This window comes from Oryzias latipes, chromosome 12 (assembly GCF_002234675.1).
Source record: "Oryzias latipes chromosome 12, ASM223467v1".
In the NCBI taxonomy this organism is placed as follows: Eukaryota; Metazoa; Chordata; class Actinopteri; order Beloniformes; family Adrianichthyidae; genus Oryzias; species Oryzias latipes.
The window spans coordinates 9,279,692-9,303,499 of NC_019870.2; the positions used below are offsets into that span (position 1 = coordinate 9,279,692).

At 42.9% G+C, this 23,808-nt stretch overlaps 3 protein-coding genes across 8 annotated transcripts in view; 2 read left to right on the top strand and 1 right to left on the bottom strand.

Annotated features, from left to right (window-relative positions):
* znf462 (zinc finger protein 462) overlaps nt 1–7,436 on the top strand; it is a 40,852-nt gene extending 33,416 nt beyond the window's left edge. For 3 of the 5 annotated variants that reach the window (XM_011481598.3, XM_011481600.3, XM_011481599.3), the window contains exons 8-13: nt 2,168–2,411; nt 2,488–2,636; nt 3,039–3,262; nt 3,682–4,066; nt 4,149–4,290; nt 4,497–7,436. In XM_011481598.3, coding sequence (XP_011479900.1) covers nt 2,168–2,411; nt 2,488–2,636; nt 3,039–3,262; nt 3,682–4,066; nt 4,149–4,290; nt 4,497–4,704 — 1,352 coding nt within the window. In that variant the 3' untranslated portion in view covers nt 4,705–7,436. Of the gene's footprint in view, nt 1–242; nt 1,303–2,167; nt 2,412–2,487; nt 2,637–3,038; nt 3,263–3,681; nt 4,067–4,148; nt 4,291–4,496 lie in introns of those variants that run through there. The other 2 variants (XM_020707583.1, XM_023960374.1) reach the window with 2 other exon arrangements.
* A 3,532-nt stretch (nt 7,437–10,968) lies between these two features.
* Nucleotides 10,969–17,017, top strand: rad23b (RAD23 homolog B, nucleotide excision repair protein). Its single transcript, XM_004074582.4, has 10 exons — nt 10,969–11,179; nt 11,671–11,752; nt 13,345–13,424; nt 14,417–14,616; nt 14,690–14,739; nt 14,813–14,940; nt 15,035–15,167; nt 15,252–15,379; nt 16,289–16,495; nt 16,673–17,017. The coding sequence occupies exons 1-10, from the start codon at nt 11,114–11,116 to the stop codon at nt 16,784–16,786; spliced, it is 1,188 nt and encodes a 395-aa protein (XP_004074630.1). The 5' UTR covers nt 10,969–11,113; the 3' UTR covers nt 16,787–17,017.
* A 1,126-nt stretch (nt 17,018–18,143) lies between these two features.
* klf4 (Kruppel like factor 4) lies at nt 18,144–22,309 on the bottom strand. Of its 2 annotated transcripts, XR_002874264.1 has the most exons (6): nt 21,994–22,309; nt 21,798–21,909; nt 20,680–21,493; nt 19,936–20,106; nt 18,493–19,634; nt 18,144–18,380 (listed from the first exon to the last, which is right to left on the bottom strand). XR_002874264.1 is itself a non-coding variant. In XM_011481601.3 (5 exons), exons 1-5 carry the CDS (start codon nt 21,996–21,998, stop codon nt 19,459–19,461), a joined length of 1,278 nt encoding a protein of 425 aa, XP_011479903.1. In that variant the 5' UTR covers nt 21,999–22,309; the 3' UTR covers nt 18,144–19,458. The 2 variants fall into 2 exon arrangements, 1 of the variants encoding a protein (XP_011479903.1); XM_011481601.3 differs by having other exon boundaries at nt 18,144–19,634.
* Nucleotides 22,310–23,808: the final 1,499 nt, after the last annotated feature.

Here is a 23,808-nt window from a genome sequence, read left to right on the forward strand (position 1 = left end):
AAATAAACATCCATTTGAGGTTTGAGTCCGAACTAAGCGAAAACTAGAGAGCTCCAATTATCAAGACTATTTTGTTGTTATTATGTGATGTCACAGTGTAATAAACCCAAAGAGGCATTTAACTGAATAATTGTTCTTAAGAGTCAGTATGAGGTTAATATAAAAGCTTGTTTTCAGAGCTTTAACAGACTCAGATTTGACCAAACCGTGTCTTTAGTGTTGATTGTGACACCTTTGTTTAGACAGGGAGGCACCTTCCCCGTTGGCCGGCAGGACTCCTCCTGACGCCATGCCACGGTTTAGGTGTTTTCGAGGCGCCGCAGCTGCGGCTCGCGCACTGATCTTGGCAGCAGCTGTCACCTTTGCTACTGGAGCTGTGGAATCTTCCCTGAAGCTGAAACTGGGAAGCATTCCTCTGTGCACCAACCACCACTGTCAGCTGTGCTCCACCGAGACAAATGAAGCATTGAGAGAGAGCAGAGCTGACATATTGAATGTCTCTCTGCTCTGCCAAACGAGCTACCTCTAGCTGAATTTCTGCAGTTCAAACATAGCAGGTTTTTGTTCTCGTCGTGCTGAGAAGAGGAAGACTGTTTGATTCTGGTTTTCCAAGCAATGATATCAATGCGGGTTTTAGGAAAAATTTCTTTTTTCAGAGGAAAAATCTTCCTTTACAACATGAATTCTTTAAGTTTAAACTGTAATGCTTGTTTTGTAAATGCAGTAGATGATAGTTTCCACCTCATAGCTCTGAGGCTAAGAGTTGAGCATTTTAAATAAAAAGCTGAGGCCTTTAAATGGAAGAATTTAGAAAGCCCTGAAGAGTTTCTGTGACCTGTGTGTTTTTTTGTTTTTTTTTAACAAAAAAGAGGCACTTTTCCTCGCTTGCCAGCCCTCCAATTACCCGACTTCAACTGCTGATTGGAGCGTTTTTCACATGGGTAGACGCCGGTGTCACTGTGGTTAGTTTATTGATGCTTTAGAAGCTCAAAGTAGGGTGAGAATATGAGCTTACTCACTGATATCCTGAGTAAAAGAGTGAGAAGAACTGGAGGGAGCAGAGGCGTGCTTCATCTGCTGATGCCCTTTGATCTAACATGGGTTGCACATACATGTATGGATTCAACCCATCAACCAATGCTGTTTGGCATTTGGACGATAGAGAAATCCTGCTAATATGTGCTACAACCTTTTAGATCCCGGTCATGTCAACGAATGGAGAGAATTTGATGTCAGTGACTGAGCCAGACAGCCTGGTTTGAACTCCAAAGCTTTGAAGAATGCTGGAAAAAAAAAAATAAAGGCAGCAAAAATGAGCTTTCAGATGAGAAACCTTTGGTGACGAGAGGTTTGAAAGCAGTGCTGGTAAAAAGCTGCAGTATCTTCTGAGGCTGTGCTGCTCAGGAACTGCAGCGCGGTCCAGAGAATCTGGATTACTGCTGATGGTTCAGATGCTGCCACGTTAATGGAATTGATCCACGGATGCGACCTGCAATGGGTGAACTGCCAAAAACTCACAGGGGTATTATAGAAAGGGTAGTTTTCTCAAAGCACACCGCTTTTTTTTATTTTACCTTAATTCCAGTCAGTAGTTGTATAAAAGGCTAATTTTAAGTTCTTTTCTGCTCATGGAAATACTTTAAAGAAAAAGATAAAACATTTTATAAATTAAAGCTGAAACTTTGGTCATAAATTTACATTTCTGAGAATAAATATTTAATAATGTGAATGAAGCAAACACCTGATAATTACATGTTCTAAATTATGTAAATGAAGGTTAAAAATCTTCTCTGTAAAGTAAAAATGAACATGAATTTTTACAATTTCCCGTCGATATTTTTATAAGGTGTCAAAAAGGTTAAAGAAATCCTCTATTTTGTTCTGTTGTCAATTTTTGTATCACTAAAAATAGAAAGCTGCTTTTTGTTTTTGTTTGTTTGTAATGTAAAAATCAATTATTTTAATGGCATAAGTTTGTTCTGTGTGAAAATTTAAATGGAAATTTGAAAATAAATTAACCAAACTGTGTCACGGGGAAAAAATTTAATGAATCTGAAATTGATCAATTCACTGGCTAGTTTACACTTATTTCCTAGGAAAAAGTTTCTATTTTGATGGTTTACAAACCAACAATTATTCATCAGAAGAATCTTTTCTTTTTTTCCAGATTCGACATACCAGGAGCCAGCTGATGTTTGTCAGCAGTTGAATCACTACAAACTGGCCTCCCGCAGTCAAATGTCTTCCTGCTCCAAACTCGGCGGCCTGGCAGCCCCCGACGGCGTCCTCACATGTGAGTTCTGCGAGTTCAGCTCGGGCTACATGCAGAGTCTGCGCCGGCACTACCGGGACCGCCACGGCGGGAAGAAGCTCTTCAAGTGCAAAGACTGCTCCTTTTTCACCTGCAACAAGTAAGGAAAAACTTCTGCTCTGTTGGTACTGACGGTATCATTAATAACGCCCGCTCGCTGTCCACGTGTGTTGCAGTAATACCTTCATCGTGCACGTTGAAGCCGGTCACAACAACAACAACAACAATGCACCGCAAGAGCTTCCCGATGACCTGCGCTGTCCTCTCTGCCTGTACCACACCAAACACAAGAGCAACATGATAGACCACATAGTTCTGCACAGAGGTATGCTCTGGAAATTTCCTTTCATGCTAACCTGCTTCCTGTTCCATGTGAGGATATAGTCAAACCTTTAGATCAACCAAACTATTAGATTAAAGGAAATATGGTAAAATGATTTTATAAATTGCATAAACAGTAGTTTCTATCTAGATATGGTTATGCATCTGTTTTTATTGTGTGTAGATTTCAAAATCATTTTATTTTGAAACCTGGGAATCATCTGTTTCTTGTTTCGTTATGGTATTTTCTGTGATCCAAAACACTCTGCAAATAGGAATCTCTGTATTTAAATCATTCTACAGATCTAATATCTTTAACAGGAGGGGAACACATATTTATTATATTCAGTTTTTCTTCACATTCGACTTGTTTTGACTTGACTTTTCCCTATCCTCCCGTCATCAGAGGAGCGTGTTGCCCCCCTGGAGTTCAGCCGCTCCAAGCTCTCCCGCCATCTCCGGGGTTTGGTGTTCCGCTGCCACAAATGCACCTTCACGTGCTCCAGCGACCAGGCCCTGCAGCTGCATCTGCAGAAGCACGAGGAGATCCGGCCCTACAAGTGCCAGCTCTGCTACTACGACAGCAGCCGGCAGAGCCAGGTGGAGGAGCACCTACGTACCGAGCACAAGGTCAGGACCAGTCTGTCAGTCAGAGTCATTGCCTGTATGTGAGAGCTGGACCGAGCGAAGCTCCGTTCACACCGGACGTGTGACGCACGTTCAAGAACACAAGTATACTAGAAATCATCCAGGTTTTCATAATCAAAACACACTGGATTTAGAAAAAGTATTTCTAAAAACTTCACATTTATTATAGGTTTTTACTTCTGCAATTGAGTGATGTCATAAAAAAGTAGTGAGCATGGTGTTAAAATTGTGTTTTCATCGTTCTAAAAGAATTACCACCAAATGATTTTGAAACTAAAGAGTGGTGCAAAATAACCCTTTGATAATTTGTTAAGCTACAATCTAAGAGATGAATAATTAATATGAGGGTAAAAGAAAAAGAAAGCATCAAAATAAAAATGGGGTCTTCTGTTTTTGATCAGGTTATTCGCAACTTTGAGCTGATGGTTCGCGTCAACCTGGACATGCTGGAGATGCTGAAAGAACATGGCAACAGCACAGAGGATGAGGAAGACGAGCTGGACCTCATGGGGATGGCCATGGGTGGACAAGACCCCCAGGAGGAAGAAGAGGAGGAAGAGGTTGAGGAGATTGAGGACGAAGAGGAGGCAATGGACATTATGGAGGGCATGATTGATGGAGAGGAGGTGGAGGACTGCTTCAAAGAGGAGGAGGGGGAGGAAGAAGACGACGAAGAGGAGGAGCCGGTGATGGAGGAGGAAGAACTGGAGGAGGAGGAGGAGGAAGAGGTGGAGGAAGAGAAACAGGAAGTCAACGAGCCAGAAGGGGAAAAGCCTCCACAGCAAGGTAAATGTAAACCCAAAAAAATCAATTTGATTAGAAAAGGGGCACGTTCTAAACCATGTCAACTTTGAACTCAATTTCCCAGAAGTCATTGCATCACCCGGCAGCAACTCTGGCTCTGGGCCAAGCAGTGGAGACGTGCAGGAGAAGCGTCTTCCCTGCGAGTTCTGTGGACGCTGTTTCACCAACAGTCAGGAATGGGAGCGGCACGTCCTCCGACACGGCATGTCAGTAACTCCCTTTTTCCCCTCAGACCTATTTTTGTGTCTTTCAGCACAAACTGTCTGGTAGAACATGTTCTCCATGTTCATTTTTTATGAAGTTCTCCCTCTTTGTAAGTCTAAAATTGCAGGTTAGGACACTGTTTCCAGTTAAAAAATGATTTATAAATGTCACTGACACAACCATTTGTGCTTCACGTCTTTTTCTTCAGGGTGGTGAACAACACCAGCTCCACCCCAGCGGCGGAGATCCCCGCTCCGTCTTCCACCGGCTCCTCAGCGCCTGAAGATTCCAGACCGGAGCCGGCGGGAGACAGCAAGGAGGAAGGAAATCCTGCTGAGCTGTTGCTGACGAGTCAAAGCCAGCATGTGGAAGACAAAGACAAGCTCGACACCAAAAAGGATCAACAATGCACTTGACCTGATTGTTGCCTCTGGAATCTCGTTGTAGGAAATGGGTAGGATCCATTGGAAAATAGGACAGAAAAAAACAAAAAAAAGTGACTTTTTAATTGAGTTGGTGCATTAGTACATTTTAGGTGTTACATATACAAGTATTAGGTTGTGCTGCATTAAACGGCTGAGCTCTCTAAATGGGCAGTCCCATAGGACAGATCTTATTATATTGGTAACCAATAGTGAACAGAAACTCTTTATTGCTGACATTCTGGTCAAATCTACAGTGAAAGATCCAACTTAGATAAAACTAAGCTATTTATGAAGACGTTGGTCAAAAACAAAATTGAGCATTTTTATTGTTTGAAGCACCTTTTGCTGTTGGCTCCACGTTGCTCATCCAAAAACAGGGGTTCTGTGAATTTACGACAGGGTTATGAAAGCATTTCTAACCTTGGCCCACTATAGAGCTGCCAGTTTTCATTTCCAAATTGGAGTTTTACCTCATTTACTTTTTAATGTTGGGTATTTCCGAATAATCTGTATGGAAGCGGCACCTTAAATCACGTTCTCTCCGCTCGGAAGGATTTGAACCGTTTGCGTTTCTGGCAAACTGTAGGAATTCCGGTTGTATGTGAAAGCTTTCCATCTGTGACGTCCCCGTTGGTTTTTCACTGTTGCTACTTTTTTTTTTTTTTTTGGCCGTTTTAATTCGTTGACAATTGTTTGGTTTGGGAAACCGGTTCAAGCCCCAGCTGTCCGTTCATTCAGTACCAACCTGGAACCAAACCTTAGAATTTCACAATAATGGCCTCTTGACCCAAATCAGAAACCGCCGTCCTTTGAACGCCGAGCGTGGGACTGTGCGACCACGTGAACCACGTGAACCACGTGAACCGGATGAGGTCATTTGAGGAAGACCGTGCTCGAAGTGCCTTAAAGCGCAACTCTACTGGTGATCGTTATGCTGTTCAAATGTAATCAGTTTGAGAGAAAATTCTAAGGAAAAACCTTCAAATTTTACCCTAAAACTCGATTTGAACTCACTTGAATTAGATTTTGTGCTTTTCATATTTGGGTATCAGCACAAAGAAACAACTTTAGTGTCATAATTGAGTGTTTAGAAGAATTTGTGGTTTGTCTTCCGAGTCGTAAATGGTAGTGATCATCACTTTGCTCCTCCATCTATAAAGCTGGCGTAGACCTTCTACGTGTATTTTGTTTTTGTGTCAAGAAGGCCACGCGTGAAATTTCTGGATGCGTTTTGAGCCATGTTGGCTTTTGGGATCTTTTGCCATTTTTCATAAACTCACCTCCAAGGTTCCTGCTCTGTTTTGTCCACTAAAGAGACGGGTGTCAACAGATCAGAAGGTTGCTAAATTCTCCAAAAAAACTAAATCCAAACAAAAAAAACAACATTTCTCATTGTGTGTTGACAAATCCGTCTGTTTACAGTTCTTTTTTTGGGTTCTCTTCTAGGAGATGTTGACAAAAGGCAGAGATTGTATTTGTTGGGAATTGCTGCTCGAATGCCCTAAAGCCTTATGAGAGATGAAGTCAAACTTGAGTCCAGTTCCAGAAACACAGACGTCTATTTAAAAAAGCTGAAACAAACCGGCCAAAAGCCTGAAAATAACACGTTAAAACTCATGCGGAAGTTGTACTTGGTAGCAAAATTTCAACCAAGCCTGCTGCGTTTGCTGCTTCTTCTCTGTGGACGGTAAAAATCTGGGTCTGGACGGTTAGAATTGGAGCAGAACCCGGGTGGACTTCATGTCTGCAGCCATGTATAGAAACAAACTACTCGTTTAGTGTTTGAACTGTGCTGTTTCAGAAAGGATTCTTTAACCCTGGTTTCCTTTAGGTGTTCTCAGTTTTTGAAAGGAAAAAAAACAACTTCTCCTTAAGGGGGGGGATTAAGGGATTTAAGCCCCTGTCCAACATTATTACACTGTTGTACAATGTCTGGTTTTGAAGAAAAATGTCCTCCTTTCGTACTGTAATGAGAGCGGTAACCGAAGAGGCGCGCACGCCTTCACCTCCCTCCAGTTGAACTTGCTTTCTCCTCCTCTGGGCTTGGCCTAAATCCTCGGCCAGCCTCTATTCTGACACTCCACTGTCCATCCGGGGGGGGATTGCAGCTCTCACACTCCAGGTGAACCCCGCCTCGTCGCTCTCACTCCACCCCAGCGGTCGGTGGAGACGACGTCCGCTCCTGGAGACGCCGCAGGAGCGTGTGACCTCAACGCTTTGTGTTTGGCGGGCCCGGCTCGTCTTGTCTTGAGAGTGAACCGTAGTTGTAGAAATAAGCTCCGTGAGGCAGCTCGTCACCCAAATCCAACGGGAAGCAGGAGACCGCTTGGGACAATCTGGGTGCAAAGCTGTCGAGCCAACACCGTTTGTTGTTGTGTGGTTATTTGAATGGAAAAATGACTCTGAATCCCCTCACTGTGTGCAGCCTCTGGGCTGTAAATCTTCCCAGTTTACCCAAAGTGAAGCCCCTGCTGAAAACACTGGATACTTGTATATATGTTTAGTTGGTTTCTGATGCATTTCTCCTTTCAGACTGTTGTCTCCATAGTTGGAAACTAGGATTTCTCCTTCTTGCCTTTTTTCCCATATAAATCTGATGGTGGGTTGTGATGTTGCCTAGAATGATTGTTTACAATTTTATTCCATTTATCTCTGGATATTCTGTAAATATTGTAATTCATTGTCTTTTTTTAACTTGATAATAAAGTTATCAGATAACAGAGTATTGGGTCCTTATCTGCACAAATGTTTGTGTAGCTTTTCTAATGTCATTCATTCATTTTCTTAACCGTTTTATCCCTTTCGGGGTCACGGGGCTGCCGGAGCCTATCCCGGCCACTTGTGGGCAAAGGCAGGGGGGACACCCTGAACAAGTCGCCAGTTTGTTGCAGGGTAGAATGTCCTCACTCACACACACACCCATTCACTCCCGCACTCACACCTATGGTCAATTTAGAGTTGCCAATTAACCTATGAAGCATGTTTTTGGATGGTGGGAGGAAGCCGGAGACCCCGGAGAGAACCCACGCATGCACGGGGAGAACATGCAAACTCCACACAGAAAGGTCCCCCACTGATGTTCTGTTTTTCATGTCCCCCAGCCGGGACTTGAACCGGGGGCCTTCTTGCTGTGAGGCAAGAGCGCTAACCACTGCGCCACCGTGCAACCGCTTTTCTAATGTAAACATCAAACTATTGTATATTTGAGTAAAAGAATAGACTAATTGTGAGATAGACTAAAGAATCATCGGATTTGGACTTATTAAAAATTAACAGGTGCATTTTTTTCATATCTTTTAGCGTTTTCTCAAACTGCAAAAAGAGCAAAACTCCCAAACAAATTGTATATCTGATCATTTTTACAGACAGCAGGTCACCAAAGTTCTGCAAAGAAAGAATATCATAAAGTTAAATATTAAAGAAATACGGAAAAAACTATTTAAATATATATATATATATATATATATATATATATATATATATATATATATATATATATATATATATATATATATATATATATATATATATATATATTGATATTGATGTCCACTGTGGTGATAAGAATATTTAACACATTAGAAAAAACTCTTGGGTTAAAAAAAAAAGCTTTTATTTTATTTTAAAATCCTATTCTTTGACCAAAGCAATTATAAATCCACTTATTGATTTTCTGCCATTTTTAAAAATCCCCTGAGGAAAACCTCTTTTCCAATCCCAAGCTAACTTTAACGGTAACAAAAATGTGGGAGCTTTCCAGATGTACAATTTTGTTCCAGATGCCAGCTCAGACGAGGAAATCCATGGATCTGTGTATCTGGAAGTGGATGCTTGTGTCCACTGTAGCTCCTGCGTCGCTGCTACAGGATTTTTCCAACGGCATTTTTTCCTCTGATCCTGAATCCCAACGATTTGAATAAAGATATACTTTGAGCTCTTTTTTTTCTTTATATATGTACTCAATCCTTAAAAAAATTCCACAAAACATGTTAAAAATGCCTATTTCATTGGAGAGGGTCTTTAATAAGATTTTAGTTGCCCTTTGAGTAACCCTCAGCTGCCCCTTAGGGTTTTTCTTGAGAGAATCTGCTGACTCATGTTAGTGTCTGCCTTCAGACACTGTCATATGCCAGCAATGATTGCATAAAGTCATAATCCTGGTGTTTTCGGATGAAGATCAGGGACATTTTGGACCTTGTAGATGCAGAGCTGAGATGATGCTCTGTCACAAGTTTTCACAGAATGAATTCCTGCACAAGTGACTGCAGAGCATCTGTTCAAATCGGTAACAGTCTCTGCACCTTCTTGTTAGCAGGAAATAGCTTTGAGCTGAGAAGGCACCCCTGTGACCTTCACTGTCTGCTACACCCCTCCGTTTTCTCTGCACTCCACTCCAAACCCTGCAGAAGCTCTGCTGACCAGAAATCGCAGCTCCTTTCACACAAACCCGCAGCCTCATCAGCCAGTCTTCAACGACTGCCGGCTTTTCCAAAAGCCTCCATCCTCCACACTTCCTCTGCTGTCGTCTTTAGCTGTGCTCAGTCTTTATTTCACTTGTCTAACATCATCTCTTAAAAATATCTCCAAGTCACCAGGGATCAGATTGTAATCTCTGCGGCTCACTGCATCAGAGGGGGCCGGTGGCATGCTGACGACGCCTGGAGACAGAAGCGAGAGGCGCAGTCACGGTGACGAGGGAGGGGAGAGGAGGACAGCGCCGCTCCAGAGGGGAGCTACGTGAGGAATGTCTGATGAGAGCCCGGGCCAAGGCCGGTGTGGGCAAAGCTGCTCTAAAGATGAGGGGATGGAGCGAGAGCCAAAGATGAAAGAGGGGGTGCAGAGAAGGAAGCAAAATGTCTTTCTGAAGGCCTCAATGAGTCAAAGCAGCAAAGATCTGGCTGTTTGATGCAACCCTTCAACAGAATTTCTTGTTGTCTTAAAGTAAAAAAAAAAAGATTTCTACTCAGGCACAACATCAAAACCACCTTCCTGATTTGGAGCTCCTCTCATGTTACAAAAATAGCTCAGACTTATTGGGCCGTAGACGAGACTTCTCAAGGTTTCTCCTGGCGTCACGCTCCTCGACAAGAGCTGCAGATCCTGTGGGTGGTGGTAGTGGGTGGGTGGGGGGATCCAGGCCTCCATCACACTCCTGTGTCTTAGCCTCCCATGGAGGCTCACGAATAACGTAGACAACACCTGTAACCCTTGTGCTATCCTAGGCACTTTACTATTGGGAGTTGGGTCATCTAGACCCACTAGACAGTGCTCTGAACCTTTTTTCTTCAGTGATTTGTGATCTTCACTGGTGTCCATGGATTACATGAAATCTTTCCACCTTTATCCACCTTTGTCATGGTAGGGAGAACACGTCAATGTAAGGGTGGGGTCATCTAAGATAGCACAAGGGTTAAATCTCACAGTGTGATGATAAGCACCATAACTTTATGATCCACCAAATGTTTCCTAAACATTTGTTTACAACACTGTGGGTTGCGTTTAGGGGCGTATAGATTAATCGGCTTAAGCCATGAATCAATTTTTATTCCCACGACCTACCAGATCAATCGGTTTGAGCCAAGTTGTTATTCAAATTATAGAATCATTTTAAAAATAACTAAATTGATTATTTCGATATTTGCAAATACCATTTGGATTGAGGCACGGTAGGTTTCCAAGAGGAAACCTGTGTATGCACAGGGAGAACATACAAAATCCACACAGCAAGGTTCCAGCAGGGATTTGAACCTCTCCCAGTGGGGCAAGAGTGCTAACCACTATACAATTGTGCAGCCTACACCATTTAATACGTGAATTTAAAAAATAATTTAGTGTCAAAGTGCTAATTATTTGCTCCAATATTTGTGCTGTATATATTTTTTTTATTGTTATTGTTATGCTATTTTACTTTTTAAATCCTATTTAATTTAATTTTGTTTAAACAGCTGTGTGTTTAATGTTTAAATGACATGAAATCTGTGGTATTACTTTTCAGTATTACTTACTTATTCAGAGTGTTAGGAAAAAATAACATTCTGTTTTGATTAATTTTTATGTGAAAATGTGTATATATATTGAAAAAAACATATAGAATATAATGAAGAAAAATATATATAGAATATCCTCCACAATCAAATCAATTTAACCGTGGTGGGACCAACTGATTTGGATTTATTGTCCAGCAGATTATTTGATTAAGTTCAACGTGTAGCCACCAGGGGCGCTAGTGTGTTTTTTCATGAGGGGGGGGGGTTACCCGGTTTTACCGCCACAGAAGAAGAGAACCGAAAAATCATGGCGGCTGACAGTTTGTAATGAGCCAACGGAAAAAAGCGATTTCTTTCAAGTTAGATTTACAGATTTTTTTAAAATTGGAGCCAGAAGTAAACCGACCTACAACATGCTGATAACTTTAAAGACTTTGCAACAGCAGACCTTCAAAATCGACATCGATGAGGAAGAAACGGTGAGAAATATGCGCGAGCGGGAGTTGTTTATGTGGAGCAACTAAAACAGCAGTAAATGTTTTTTTGTTTGTTTTTGTTAAAAACATATTGACTAGAGTCATTACGCTAGCAAAATAATACTCTTTTGATTTAAAATAACATACAAAAACTCAGGCAAAATGTTGTTGTCTGTGCTTAAATGTAATGACGATAGTAAAGTTGTTTCTATTTACACGCCAGCCTTCGCACTGTTCCTAAACATTTATGACAGAGATCTTTTACTCCGAACTTTTACTTTCGATAAACTTTAAGGACATGCGCGTTATTCCTCTAAATCTGTTGCTAACAGCTAAGATTCAATGGTTGATGTCTGTAGCTAGATTTTAGAGGAGGTTTCCTTCTTAACAACAGAAACTTGGACCTTATGGCTCCAGAAGTGCTGAGTCATCTCACTGTGTGTATTGTTGTTTACTGCTAGTCATTGTTGTCAGTGTTGTTGTTTCTTCTGCAGGTGAAGACGTTAAAGGAGAGGATTGAGCAGGAAAAGGGGAAGGAGAGCTTTTCAGTGGCCGGGCAGAAGCTGATCTACGCCGGTATGATGGGTCCCTCCCTGCCTCTTTCTTCCTCTGAGTACTCACGTGATGTTTAGACCGGTTCTGATCAGTTTGCATCCATAGTCCTGGCAGGTTAAGATCCGGAAAGATCTGTACTCTTTGATTTGCCTAAAAGTTTTTTTTGTATATTTCTCTGCATATTTGACACAAAATTGCTTCAGATCTTAAACTGTCGGGTCTATAAAGTCCAGAAATCTAGAATTTTCAGCCTAAAATATTTAAAAATGCATTTAATTTGATGTCATTTGTCTTAAATTATGTATTTCTTTGCTGTGTTGTTTAATAGTGACCACAAGAATGATGATACGCTGCAAACACACTTTTGTTGACACACAAGTACTTTTTGGTACATAAAGTTTCACCAAAACCCATAAAATAGTTATTTTAGGTTCTGTTCCTCAATATTTTAAATGTGTCTTAAAGCGAACTGTGCTTTTATTTTGACATGCATGTTACAGCCTCAAAGACGCTGAAAAGAAACTTTAAAAAGACTACAAATTGATTGCTGACGTTATGTAAAATGATTGATTTAAGGCGATGACGATGTCTGCTGCTTCTGTTTGTATTCTAGAAGAATAGTTTTTTTGTCAATGTGGGCAAAAAAGTGTTAAAATTCTGACTGTCGTTACAAACATAGTTTAGTTTTGACTTCAGAATAAAATAAAATCGCTAGATACCTGCACTTTATGTTTTACATCAGGGTGAAGGGATCCAACTGGATCCTATGTTAGGCTAACCCGGGTCCGGCAAATTCTATGTTCAAATCAGCTTCACCCAGGAAGCATTGAATCAAATCGAACATTATTTAGAAAGTGCTTTTCCTACAAGTGCTTTACATTAAAGAAAAACCAAATAAATAATATAAAAACAAGCACGAAAATTAAAATAGAACCCCCTCCCCAGACCTACACACAGCCCCCTCCCCCCCTAACTGATGGGGATCGACAATGGGAAACAGGCTTGCGCGTCTGTGCACATTTGGACTCCAAGTTGAGTACAGAAATCATTGTGTCACCTTTAGAGCTCACATGAGCACAAAAAAAGCACCAAAACGTAAAGCTTCCACACCAATCCTTTCCAAAAAATACAGTTTTCCCATGATTCATTGGTGAGAAGACAGATGGAGGTTAGCGAACCACTTCTGTAGCTTCTTATGCTTTTAAAAGAACTTTCTTGATTCGATTGATGCATTTGTGGCTCAGTAGTTGCTTGTTTTTCAGCCTCATTTGATCCAAATCATCAACAGAACGGGACTGGGCTTCAATTTACTGCTTTATGCCGGATTATTATGGGTTTTTTTAAGTCAATGATTGACAGATGTGTTTATGCTTTTCTGCTTTAATGGGTAGAGCGCTGCAGTTGAAGTGAATATCATGAAAAATAGGAGTCAACAAAAGATTTTGGTTGAGAATAAAGATAAATGCTTAGAAATTAACTTTTAAAAACAGATTTTGTGTAAATGACCATCATTTGTGTGACCGGCACAGATCCTCGTTTTCTAGTTTTCAGAGCGAGTAAAACCCAGACGGATGTCGTCCATCCCTCAGAAATCCTTTTCTGCTTCTTTCCAGGAAAAATCCTCAGCGACGACACGGCCCTCAAAGAATACAAAATCGATGAGAAGAACTTTGTGGTCGTCATGGTGACAAAGGTCGGTGAATTACAAACCGCTGGTGAATTGCAAGCTTGCTTGGAACCTTTATATCCCTCCGTTTTGTTCCTTTATTCGTAAGCGAATCCCTTTGGTGACTTTCTCCTCTTTTTTTTCACACCGTGTCTGAGTGTCAACCGCCTCTGCTGGTGTGCGGGGCTGCACACCTGTCTGATGCTGAGCTCCTAAAACCTCCACAAAAGCAACTTTCTTTAATTCACCCCCTAAAATATCAAAGATTGGAATAATTTCACTAAAAGCAGAGGTGGTCTTATGTCATCACACTTGTTTAGAAGTTCCTCTATGCTTTTATTTTGGCGGGTGGAATTGAAGGGGAGGAATACAATTTGGAGATTCAAACTTTTGTTTTTTAAGATCATTTTTTTGTTTTAGCTGCTGTGCTTTCATGCGGACAGATGCTAACAGATTTCAGATCTGTTAAAAGAAACAAAATTCACTTCCTGTTTTAGGATGGAGTCTCATTTAGCGGTATTGTGTGTGTGTTTTTTTGTTCCAATCGTGATTGTAACTTATAGCGAATCTCGATGCAGAGCAGCCGTTTTTTTCCTTTGCTGCTGAGGGGATGTGGGAGGGCAGCACCCACCGCTACAAAAAAAAAAGAAAAGGCGACAACTTTATTTTAGCTGCCAAAAGACAAGTTTAAATCTTTATTCTAAACACAATAATGCAAAAAGGATGGGAAGAAATTTAATATCAATAAAATGTTTGAGGCTGCACAGCAAGTTTATGAAAAACCATTAAGTTCTCATTATTATTCAGACAAAAATAAGCAAGAATGCAGATTGGTTTTATTTTGAAACTTTGTCAAGGGATAAAAGGGTTTTGTTGCTGCTTCCTAAAGCAAATGTTACATGATCTTTAAACTGTTTTTGATTAAAACAAACCCGAATTTAGGAGTTTCAAAAAGTCATCAAACATTTAAAGTACCATTTTACCTCACAAAGTTTGGGGAACATGCTTTTATTTTGTAGCCTAAAACTGCTGCGCCCAGCCCAAAGTCTTCGTCAGCCTCTTCATCAGCTCCTTCATCGGCTCCCAGCTCTGCGGCTGCTGCAGCGGCCCCCACCCCACCATCTGTTGCAGACAAACCTGCAGAAGTAGCACCTGCTGACAAGCTGGAAGAGAAAGAGTCTTCCACAGCCGAGCCGCCGCCACCGCCGCCTCCCGCCAGGTAAAAGGCGCCTCCGTGTTTGTGGTTCTCGCTCTGAGGCATCCGACCTCACCGCTGTTTGATCCTCTTTCAGGAGCTCAGAGTCTTCGACAGACCTGCTCAGCGAAGCCGTTTCCACTCTGGGTGAGCCTGCTGCGGTGTGGGCGGCGAGCTGAGAGGTGAACTGGCCGTTTAAACTGTTGGTTTGTCTTCCCAGTGACGGGTTCGTCCTACGACACCATGGTGAACGAGATGATGCTGATGGGCTATGAGAGGGAGCAGGTGGTGGCCGCTCTGAGGGCCAGCTACAACAACCCCGACAGAGCCGTGGAGTACCTGCTCTCTGTAAGACACGCCCCCAACCCTCCCACAGCCAATCCAAAGCCAGGGTGCTGTCTTCCACACGAAAAGGTGGAGTTATTGTCGGTGTCACCCCTAGGGTATCCCGGGTCAAGATCAAGGCTCCAGAACCGGACCCGATTCCACGCCTGCAGTGAGCGAATCTCCAGCTGCGCCTGCAGGGGGCACCGCCGCTCCCACCAGCACCGAGTCCTCACCGAGTGCAGGAGGGGGTACGACAACCACATTTCTTTTTTTTTCCTTTCTTTTGACGCCCTAATAAAAGCAATATTTGCTTCCACTTTCTGGACCATCAGGAAATCCTCTGGGCTTCCTCAGAAACCAGCCTCAGTTCCACGTCATGCGGCAGCTGATCCAGCAGAACGCCGCGCTGCTCCCAGCGCTCCTGCAGGAGATCGGCAGAGAGAACCCGGAGCTGCTGCAGGTGAGGAGCAGACCTCCACCAGCCCAACAACAAATCCAACAAAGCAGGCTTCCATGAACAGGAATGTTCAGGAACATCTGGCTAAGTTTAAAAACAGAAAAACAAAGCAAAGAAAAGAAACACAATGTGAAGAAAAGAAAAAAAGAAGCTATTTTAGGAGGGAAACCATCTGTAAATTTGTCGAATTCTCCCTTGGTTCCCATTTTCAGTGAAGCAACTCGCTAGCATTACTAACATAGTTGCTAAAGGAAATACTATGAAAACGTCGCACCAGACGGAGAACCACAGAAGAAGAGGATGAAAAACAAGAACATTAAGAAGAACAAACATAAAAATGTGTATCAGAAAACAAAAAAACAGGAATTGTTTTTTTCTCAGAAATCTGATTTTAAGGTTTCAATGCAACGAAAAATGGCGACATCTGGTGGCCAGTTGAAGCCATAGCAGCCTCTGACCTCATCCTGGGAAAAAAGCGTCTGCTGATGCCTTCTTCATCTGCATGCACAAATCTATTACATTTTAATTCTTTTATTTTCCAATCAATTGATGACTAATAATTCTAAGTTAGATGTATGTGTGGATAGATATACATTCATTCCAATCCTCACACTCTGATGCTAAAAAAAACCCCTCTGGAATAAATAGAATAAACAAAATGAGAAAAGGCAGTTTTTTTTCATAGAAAAACTTTATTTAAAACGCATGACTTGCTTTAAAGTGGCTTCAATGACAGCGATGTGGTATGAATGAACACAGACTAATCATAATAAAATGTTTTTAAAGCTTTTATTGTGAAGCTTCCATGAGAATCTGCAGCAGAACTGTTTAACTCATATTATGTCAAATCATTTTTAGTCTCTATCGGATTTTTGATGCTCCATTCTTCGAGTCTGTCATTTGCTTCTGCAGGAGATCAGCAACCACCAGGAGCAGTTTATCCAGATGCTGAATGAGCCAAATCCTGATCCAGTGCCAGGAGGAGGAGGAGGAGGAGGTGGCGGTGGTGGTGGAGGAGGAGGAGCGAGGGGGGCTGGAGGCACAGGAGCTGACACTTCCGGAGAAAGTCAGATGAGCTACATCCAGGTCACACCGCAGGAGAAGGAGGCCATCGAGAGGGTGAGGCGGAGAATAGTTCTGTGATTGGTAACGTTGACCCACTTTAGATCATAAGTCTCACCAAATATCAGGAGTTTTTTTCTTTTTTTGCTGAAGGTTCAGCGCAGGTTTAAATGTTTCCCGACTCTCCTGCAGTGATGGTAAGCGGAGAATTCTGTTTCTGTTTCGGTTTTGCAGCTGAAAGCCCTGGGATTTCCTGAGGGACTCGTCATTCAGGCCTACTTTGCATGCGAGAAGAACGAGAACTTGGCGGCCAACTTCCTTCTACAGCAGAACTTTGACGACGATTAAAACAAACTTTTCTTTTTCATATTTTTCTTCCTTCAATTTCTCTCTGATGTTCACTACAAACTTGCAAAAAAAAAAAGAAGCCTTTTAGCTCCTAAAAGTGTTTTCCTCTGCACTTCTACATCCAGTGTTCCTGATGAGACGCGCTCACCATCAGATGTGATGATGGATGTTCTGTTAGCATCTTCAAATGAATGAATGATTAAAAGACGCTCGATCTGGTGTCCCAGTTCATCTGCATTCCTGTTCATTTCACACACGAGAAGGGTTGAAACCTGAAGATTTTGTTTTGGGATCTTTTTTTTCCCCAAATCCACTTCATCGTAATCCGGGAGAACCTAAAGGCCTTATTTATTTATTTATTTTACTTTTTTGGGCTGCTGTTGACACCTGGACACTTATGTTGCAAATATGCATCAAACCACTCTGACTCCAAAATTACCTTAATTTAGCATCTACATGAATGCAGTAAAATAGGTAAACATTGTCTTTCATAGCCAAGAAATGAATTCAGGAATCAAGGGATTAACTGTTGCTAACCAAAGGGAACACAGATGATTAAAAACAAACCATATTCAGATCAAAATCCAAGAAGAAAATTGTTCTCGGGGTTATCCAGGATTAAAGATCAAATATGTATTTTAATAGATGGTATGCTACGGAGCCCCCAAAGGGACTTAAAAGTAAAACAAAAAAAGTAGTACTTTTTTTTATACCTTTCACATTCCTTTTTAAAGGCTCCATAGTCTCATTTTGTTTAAATTCTATTTAACCCTTGTGCTATCCTAGGCACTTTAACATTGGGAGTTGGGTCATCTAGACCCACTAGACAGTGCGTTGAACCTTTTTTCTTCAAAGATTTGTGAACCTCCATGGATTACATGAAATCCTCTTCACCTTTGTCATGGTGGGGAGAACACATCAATGGTCATCTTGACTGGATAGGATAGCACAAGGGTTACTTAATCTAATAATAAAACGACTATTTATAATTTTAATTATTTCTAAAATTATTTTAGTTAACTATTGTTTAGTTTACTATTGCCTAATTTTGATGTCCATCTCTATATGGACTAAAACCTGCCCTGCAATTCGTCTAACAACCACCAGGGGGCTCTAAAGACCACAACATCTTCCAGAGCTTCAGGTCTTTCGTCTAAATGCAGTGAATTCTACTCCTGTGTTCAGGTGAAGTTATTGTAAATGTTCAAACCACACTTTTAGTTTAAAGGTGAGCTGTACTTTTCTCTGCAGGAACTTCTGCCGCTGTTTCAGAGGAAGATCCCTTCACAAATGCATCATCCAGACACATCTGGAGCGTCTTAATTCTATAGATTACAGACAAACAGGAGTTTTAAGGTTTTTTTTTTTTTTTTTTTGCACCAACATTTAATTTGATCAATGCAACTTTTCCGAATCGTTTCCAGTTTGTGTTCTTCCATCTGGATGAGGAAATTTCCTGTTGGAAGTGGCTAAAACGGTGGAAGCTTTGGTTTCCCGCATCTCTGCAGCATCTTTAGCTCATCCGCTGCAGCTCAGATCTGGTGTCGGATTTGAATGTCAGCCAGTCACTCGGTTGTCCTGTTTTCTTTCTTTCCTGTGACAGGTGGAAAGAGAAACCCCAAGAAGGAGGACATTGTTGGAGTGTACTTTCTTTCTTTTTTTTTTTTTTTTCTATCATTGTGTTCGTTTGCCGGCGGCGCTCTCACCGCTATCAGGCAGGATATTGTGGCTGCCTTCGAAACGGGCTTCATTCTTTCAGGAAACCCCCCCCCTCCATTATTTCAAATACATTTTGTTTTATTATACCATAAAATACAAAACAATAACAAAGCATTTCATATTTACAAAATGTACAAAAGTCTTGAGATTATATTACATATATCAGTTATAAACAGTTTTTTTTTTGTTCTGAGTTACTCAAATACAAAAATATGAAAGTCTCATATAAATTATTGCACTTTGCAGCTGCAGTGCACTGAAGATTGCCATCACCGCTTTTCAAAATAAAAGAAAAAAAATAAAATCACCTGAAGTCAATTGAGGAAGTTTCCAAACGACTGCTATGGCACTTTTTCTTTTGTGGGATAAAAACTGTTGTCGCCTCCTTTCGTTTCTGGATCTTTGGTACCTTTTTTGTTTAGAAAAATAAACCTTAAGCACCATTCTGCATGAGGGGGGAGGGGGTGTACCTGAAATCCATGCCGTTGCAGGTGAGCATTATTAATGGCGTTTTCTTTTTTTGTTTGTCTGTGATGGCGTGGCTGCTGGTTGAAGGCCTCTGGAGATGTTTGGTTTCCCTGATGTTTTCCAGTTAAAAGCGGTCGGCACCTGGTCCATCCAAGTTTTGTCGGTTAAATAAGACAAAAATTCCAGTTTGGTCCCTGTCGTAAAAAAAAAATAAAAAACAAAAAAATACAACCCCGGATGAAAGGCCTCGTCGAGTCACAGGATGAGTTTTTGAAGAAGGCGTTTTTTCTTAAAGGAGTAATGCTCTTTTTTTTCTGCCATGAAACACCACAGCTTGTCTTGTTGCTTGACTCCAGTTTGAAGGCAAGAATTCAAAATAAAATATCAGTTTGTTCAGCTTTCCATGAATACATGAATATATTTAGATGTTCTTCCGTCCTGGAGCCTCCGGCTTTGGTCGTCGTTTCTGGTCCCTGACCCGGGTCTCATAAGTGCCTCTTCATGTGGAGAGCCAGGTGGTCCGACCTGGAGAAGGCCCGGTCGCATTTCTGACACTGGAACGGCCGGTGACCCGTGTGCTTCCTGTAGTGGCGGGTGAGCTCGTCGGAACGTGCAAACTTCCAGCCGCAGCCCTCCCAGTCGCAGTGGTACGGCTTCTCCCCTGAGGGGGGAAACAAACACACACGAGAGCGGTTAGCGCTGACCCTCAGGTTATGGCGTCGCAGGCCCCAACACCTACAAAAAAAAAAAAGAGGTCCATCCTGTCCTGCAACTCATGCGCCTAAACCATCCGCCTGGGATTTGTGTTTGAGCAGGGATCAGTATCAAGCTGGTTCCACCGCACCTGTTGAACAGCTTCTCTGCCCCCTCCCCCCTTCTTCACCGCTTGCTCCACCATCCTCCTCATACAATTTTTCCCAACCCCAAACCCGGGCAGGCAGGACGGAGGGCGGGGAGAATACCTGTGTGCGTGCGGTGATGTGCTTTCAGGTGGGAGCTCTTGGTGTACGTTTTCCCGCAGCCCACGTAGTCGCAGGTGTGCGTCGCCACCCTCTTTCTCGGCCACGAGCGCCTGCCGCGCTTGGGCTTGGGCTCCTCTGGGAGGCAGTCCCCGCTAGAGATCATCAGCGCCTCTGCGAAGGAAGAACAAACATGGCTCCCGTCAAAACACGTCTGGAGAATCCCCGCCGACTTGTAGACGGTTGGCAGAAGTCCTTTAGAAAACTAGCTACACTCGGGTTCAGAGTATTTTAAAAACCCTACAAGGTCTGGAGACATGTCGATTTGTAACCCGCCAAACAACTACAGTTCAAGCTGGGTTGGTTTTTTGAAACAACAAGCGCAGGTCCGCTACTGACAGGAAGTCTCAGGACGATGGGATCCACCACTTGATTGACCGTGGTGAAACCAAACCCAAGATCCACCAAGAACTGAGCATCTGTCTTTTTTTAATGTATATATATCAACGTCTTATGTTATTGCCCAACTATGTAGCCACAAGGGGGCCAAAGTCTGGGTCTTCCTGTGCCGGTCCCCAGCCTGGATAAAATACATGCAGGGTTGTTTCAGGAAGGGCACCCGGTGTAAAAACCTCCGCCAAATCTACCTGTGCAAATCAGTGAAAGATAATACGCTGTAGCGACCCTTGACAGCATACGCCGAAAGGTAAACAACATCGTTTACGACCAGTAGGGCGGGGTAATGACCTGGGTACTGCATGGCGGACGTCTGAGGGTAGGAGGGGTATCCCTGCGGAGAGCCGTGGTGATATCCCTGCGGAGGTAGGGGCATCTGGGTGAGAGGATGCCCCAGCTGGTGCTCCCGCCCGAGAGGAAGGTCCGGCGAAAGAGAGGAGGTCGAGGATAACCTGCTGGCAGTGACGGAACGCCCCCCGCTGGGGAACCCGTGTAAATCCAAGTGTCCGGGCCGCTGCTGGCCTCCCCGGCTTAGGTGGAGATCCACGGTCTGGGAGATGGTGCAGTTACTGGGGTTCTCCTGCTTTATCCTGTGGCAGGGGAAGGACGGAGATACTCGCGAGTCCGACCCGGCGTTGGCGCAGGCCTTGCCGTACTCTCCCGCCTCCATTGTTGCCTTGACGACAAACTTGCCGTGGACCCCGGTGGGATGGAGATACGCGGGGTCCAGCTCGGGTCTCATGAGTTCAGCCACGAATCCTCCCGAGGGAGAAACGTCGCTGATGTCTGGGATGGTGTACAAGAGCTCACTGGCGGCGTCCTGAGGGGAAGGGAGCTGGAAAGACGAGGAGAAGGAGCCGGGGGAGGGAGACAGCACCCGGGCAGAGCCGCACGCCAGGCCACCGCCATCCTCCTCCTGCTGCTGCTGCTGTTGCTGCTGCTGCTGCAGGATGGAGTTGGACAAAATAAAGTCATAGTCTAAGTCCAGATCAGGTTCTGGGTCTTTCTTGGACATGCTGGTGGCGGTGGGAAGGTCCAGGTCAGAGCAGCTACTTCCTGCAGGAACACTGGATCTCTTAACATGGAACAGCTCCTCCTTCCATTTCTGAGGAGAAAAGAATTGGTATAAATATTGAGGAGCGTCCTGCTGTAATCCGCCTGTTAATCTGATGTTAATCCCTCAAATGCTCTCATGGATAAATCATTTTTATCACCTAACACCCTTCAGGTTAACCATCAAAACTTGACTTTAAGTTCAGTGATTTCCAGTCATGGTGTTGTTGTTGCTGCAGCACGCGCGTGCTGTCAAGCCCCGGCTCCAGCAACAACACAAACCGGCTGCAGACGGGCTGCATGCTTTCGCGCGCGCAGCAGCCCTTTGATCGTGCTCGCGCGCGCGTGCCACTCACAATGTAGGCGCTTCCGATGGTTCTGCTCTTGTCGACCGGGCCGCTGGCGAACGTGGATATGGACGGCAGCAGTGTTCCGCCTAACGCCATCTCGACGTCATTTGGAGGCTGCCTGAAATCACACAGACAGAGAGGACAAGGTGAGTCCCCCGAGGAGCCGCGCGCCCGGTGCCGCGTGGGGGACCACAAGTTTCACCTCATCAGTTAGAGCTGTGGGTTGGGAAGTCCTTCTTCTTCTTCTTCTTCTGCCGCCTTTTTTGTTTGTCTGTTTGTTTGTTTTTCTTTTAAAATAGTCTCCCTGGGTAAAGTTCCGCGACACTTTGGAGACTCCAGGCCGGGCTGGACGCGGTGGTGGAGGGCCGGAGCAGGGGGATCCCTCCCGCCTTGTGCCGAGCTGCGAGCCGGCGGCAGTCTGAGCAGAGTGAGGCACCAGCGTGAGAGGTATCCTTAAATCTCGGGGAAACGCCTTCGTTGCTAGGCAACCGGCTCAGGAAAAACATTAGCGGGGAGAGGAGGAGGCGGAGGAGGAGGAGCGGGGAGAAAGAGAGGGAGAGAGGCAGAGAGAGCTTTGTTTACACTCATAGCAACAGCGCCAATCCCCGCGCGGCGTGGAAAACGGTTCACCGAGGCAGGGGGCGTGGCCAACATGGTCAAAAATTGATTTCAGCTTTTTTTTTCTCTCACGAGAAGCAGACCTCGACAGATGTTAATATGTTGATTTTTGCAACAAGTTTTATTTGTGCATTCATTTTTTTAAATAAAAAAAACAAAACAGGAATAAATTCAGCACATATCATGTATTTGTCCCACTTCTGACATTGGGCCCCCCAAAGTGGAACCTGAGCTGCTGGGGGCCCTCTTTAAAAGTTCTCAAACTCTGTATGAATTGCCCTCTGACTAATAAAAAAAGACTATGTGGTGTGGGACTATCCAGTGCCCTGGATTTTTAAAGCAATTTGGACACCATGATCAGTACTTTTTTTTTTTTTAAAACATCAAATAATGCGTCACCAATTTCACGGTGACATTCTACGAAGACTTTTTATAAATACATTGTGTTCTGAAGATGAAAACTTGGATGTTTCTAACATATAAATAAAACTATTTTTTTTTCACATGAAAATGCATTGTGGTCTATATTCTCCAATGTAGTGAGCTATTCGCAGAGACTTCTGGGAAATTTATGGGGCAAGGGATTTTGGAATTGTAGATAGTTTCAGACATCACTGCTAAATGGCAAATGCTGTATAGTACTCTAAGTAGTGAAGGAATTTGAACACAAGCCCAGATTGATATCAAATTTGAGCCAAACACAATACATTAAACTTATGCACTTTAATAAACATACTTTTAATTTAAAAATGACAAAACAGCATTTTTTTTAGTAAATAAAACTAAACCGCTGGGATTCTGAAAAAAACTCTTTATGAATGCATTTTATTTATTTATTTATTTAAAATATTTCAACTTTTAAACGCTAAATTTCTGTACTAAATGGCTCATTATGTTTGGTTGTAAATTTGTAGGTTTTTGAAAACTTTTGTTTTGATAATTTCACACTAAGCATTTAGTTTTTGAATATAAAAAAGAAAAAAAAAACATTAGAATATTTTCGTGATAATGCTCTCTCGGAATTCTGTAACATTTTTTTGGCCCCAAAATGTTTTTTTTTCTGGATCGTAAGAAGATGAGAAACCCAAATAAATAAGAGGAATAAATACAAGCAACTTTTGATTTTTTTCTTCAAAATAAAAGTCTTTTAGGTTTTTTGCAGCATTTTATCACTGAAAACGCAAAACAATCTTTAAAAATGAGGAAGAACTAATGTTTTAAAGATATTGCTTTCATTTTTTTCTTTAATACTTCAGTTTGGGCTGATCTCAGTGTAGAGGTTAGCGCTCTCACCTCAGAGTGTGAAGGCCCTGGTTGGACTCCCAGCCGGGTCCTATCTGTATGGGGTTTGCATGTTCTCCTCGTGCATTGGTGGGTTTTCTCCGGGCGCTCCAGTTTT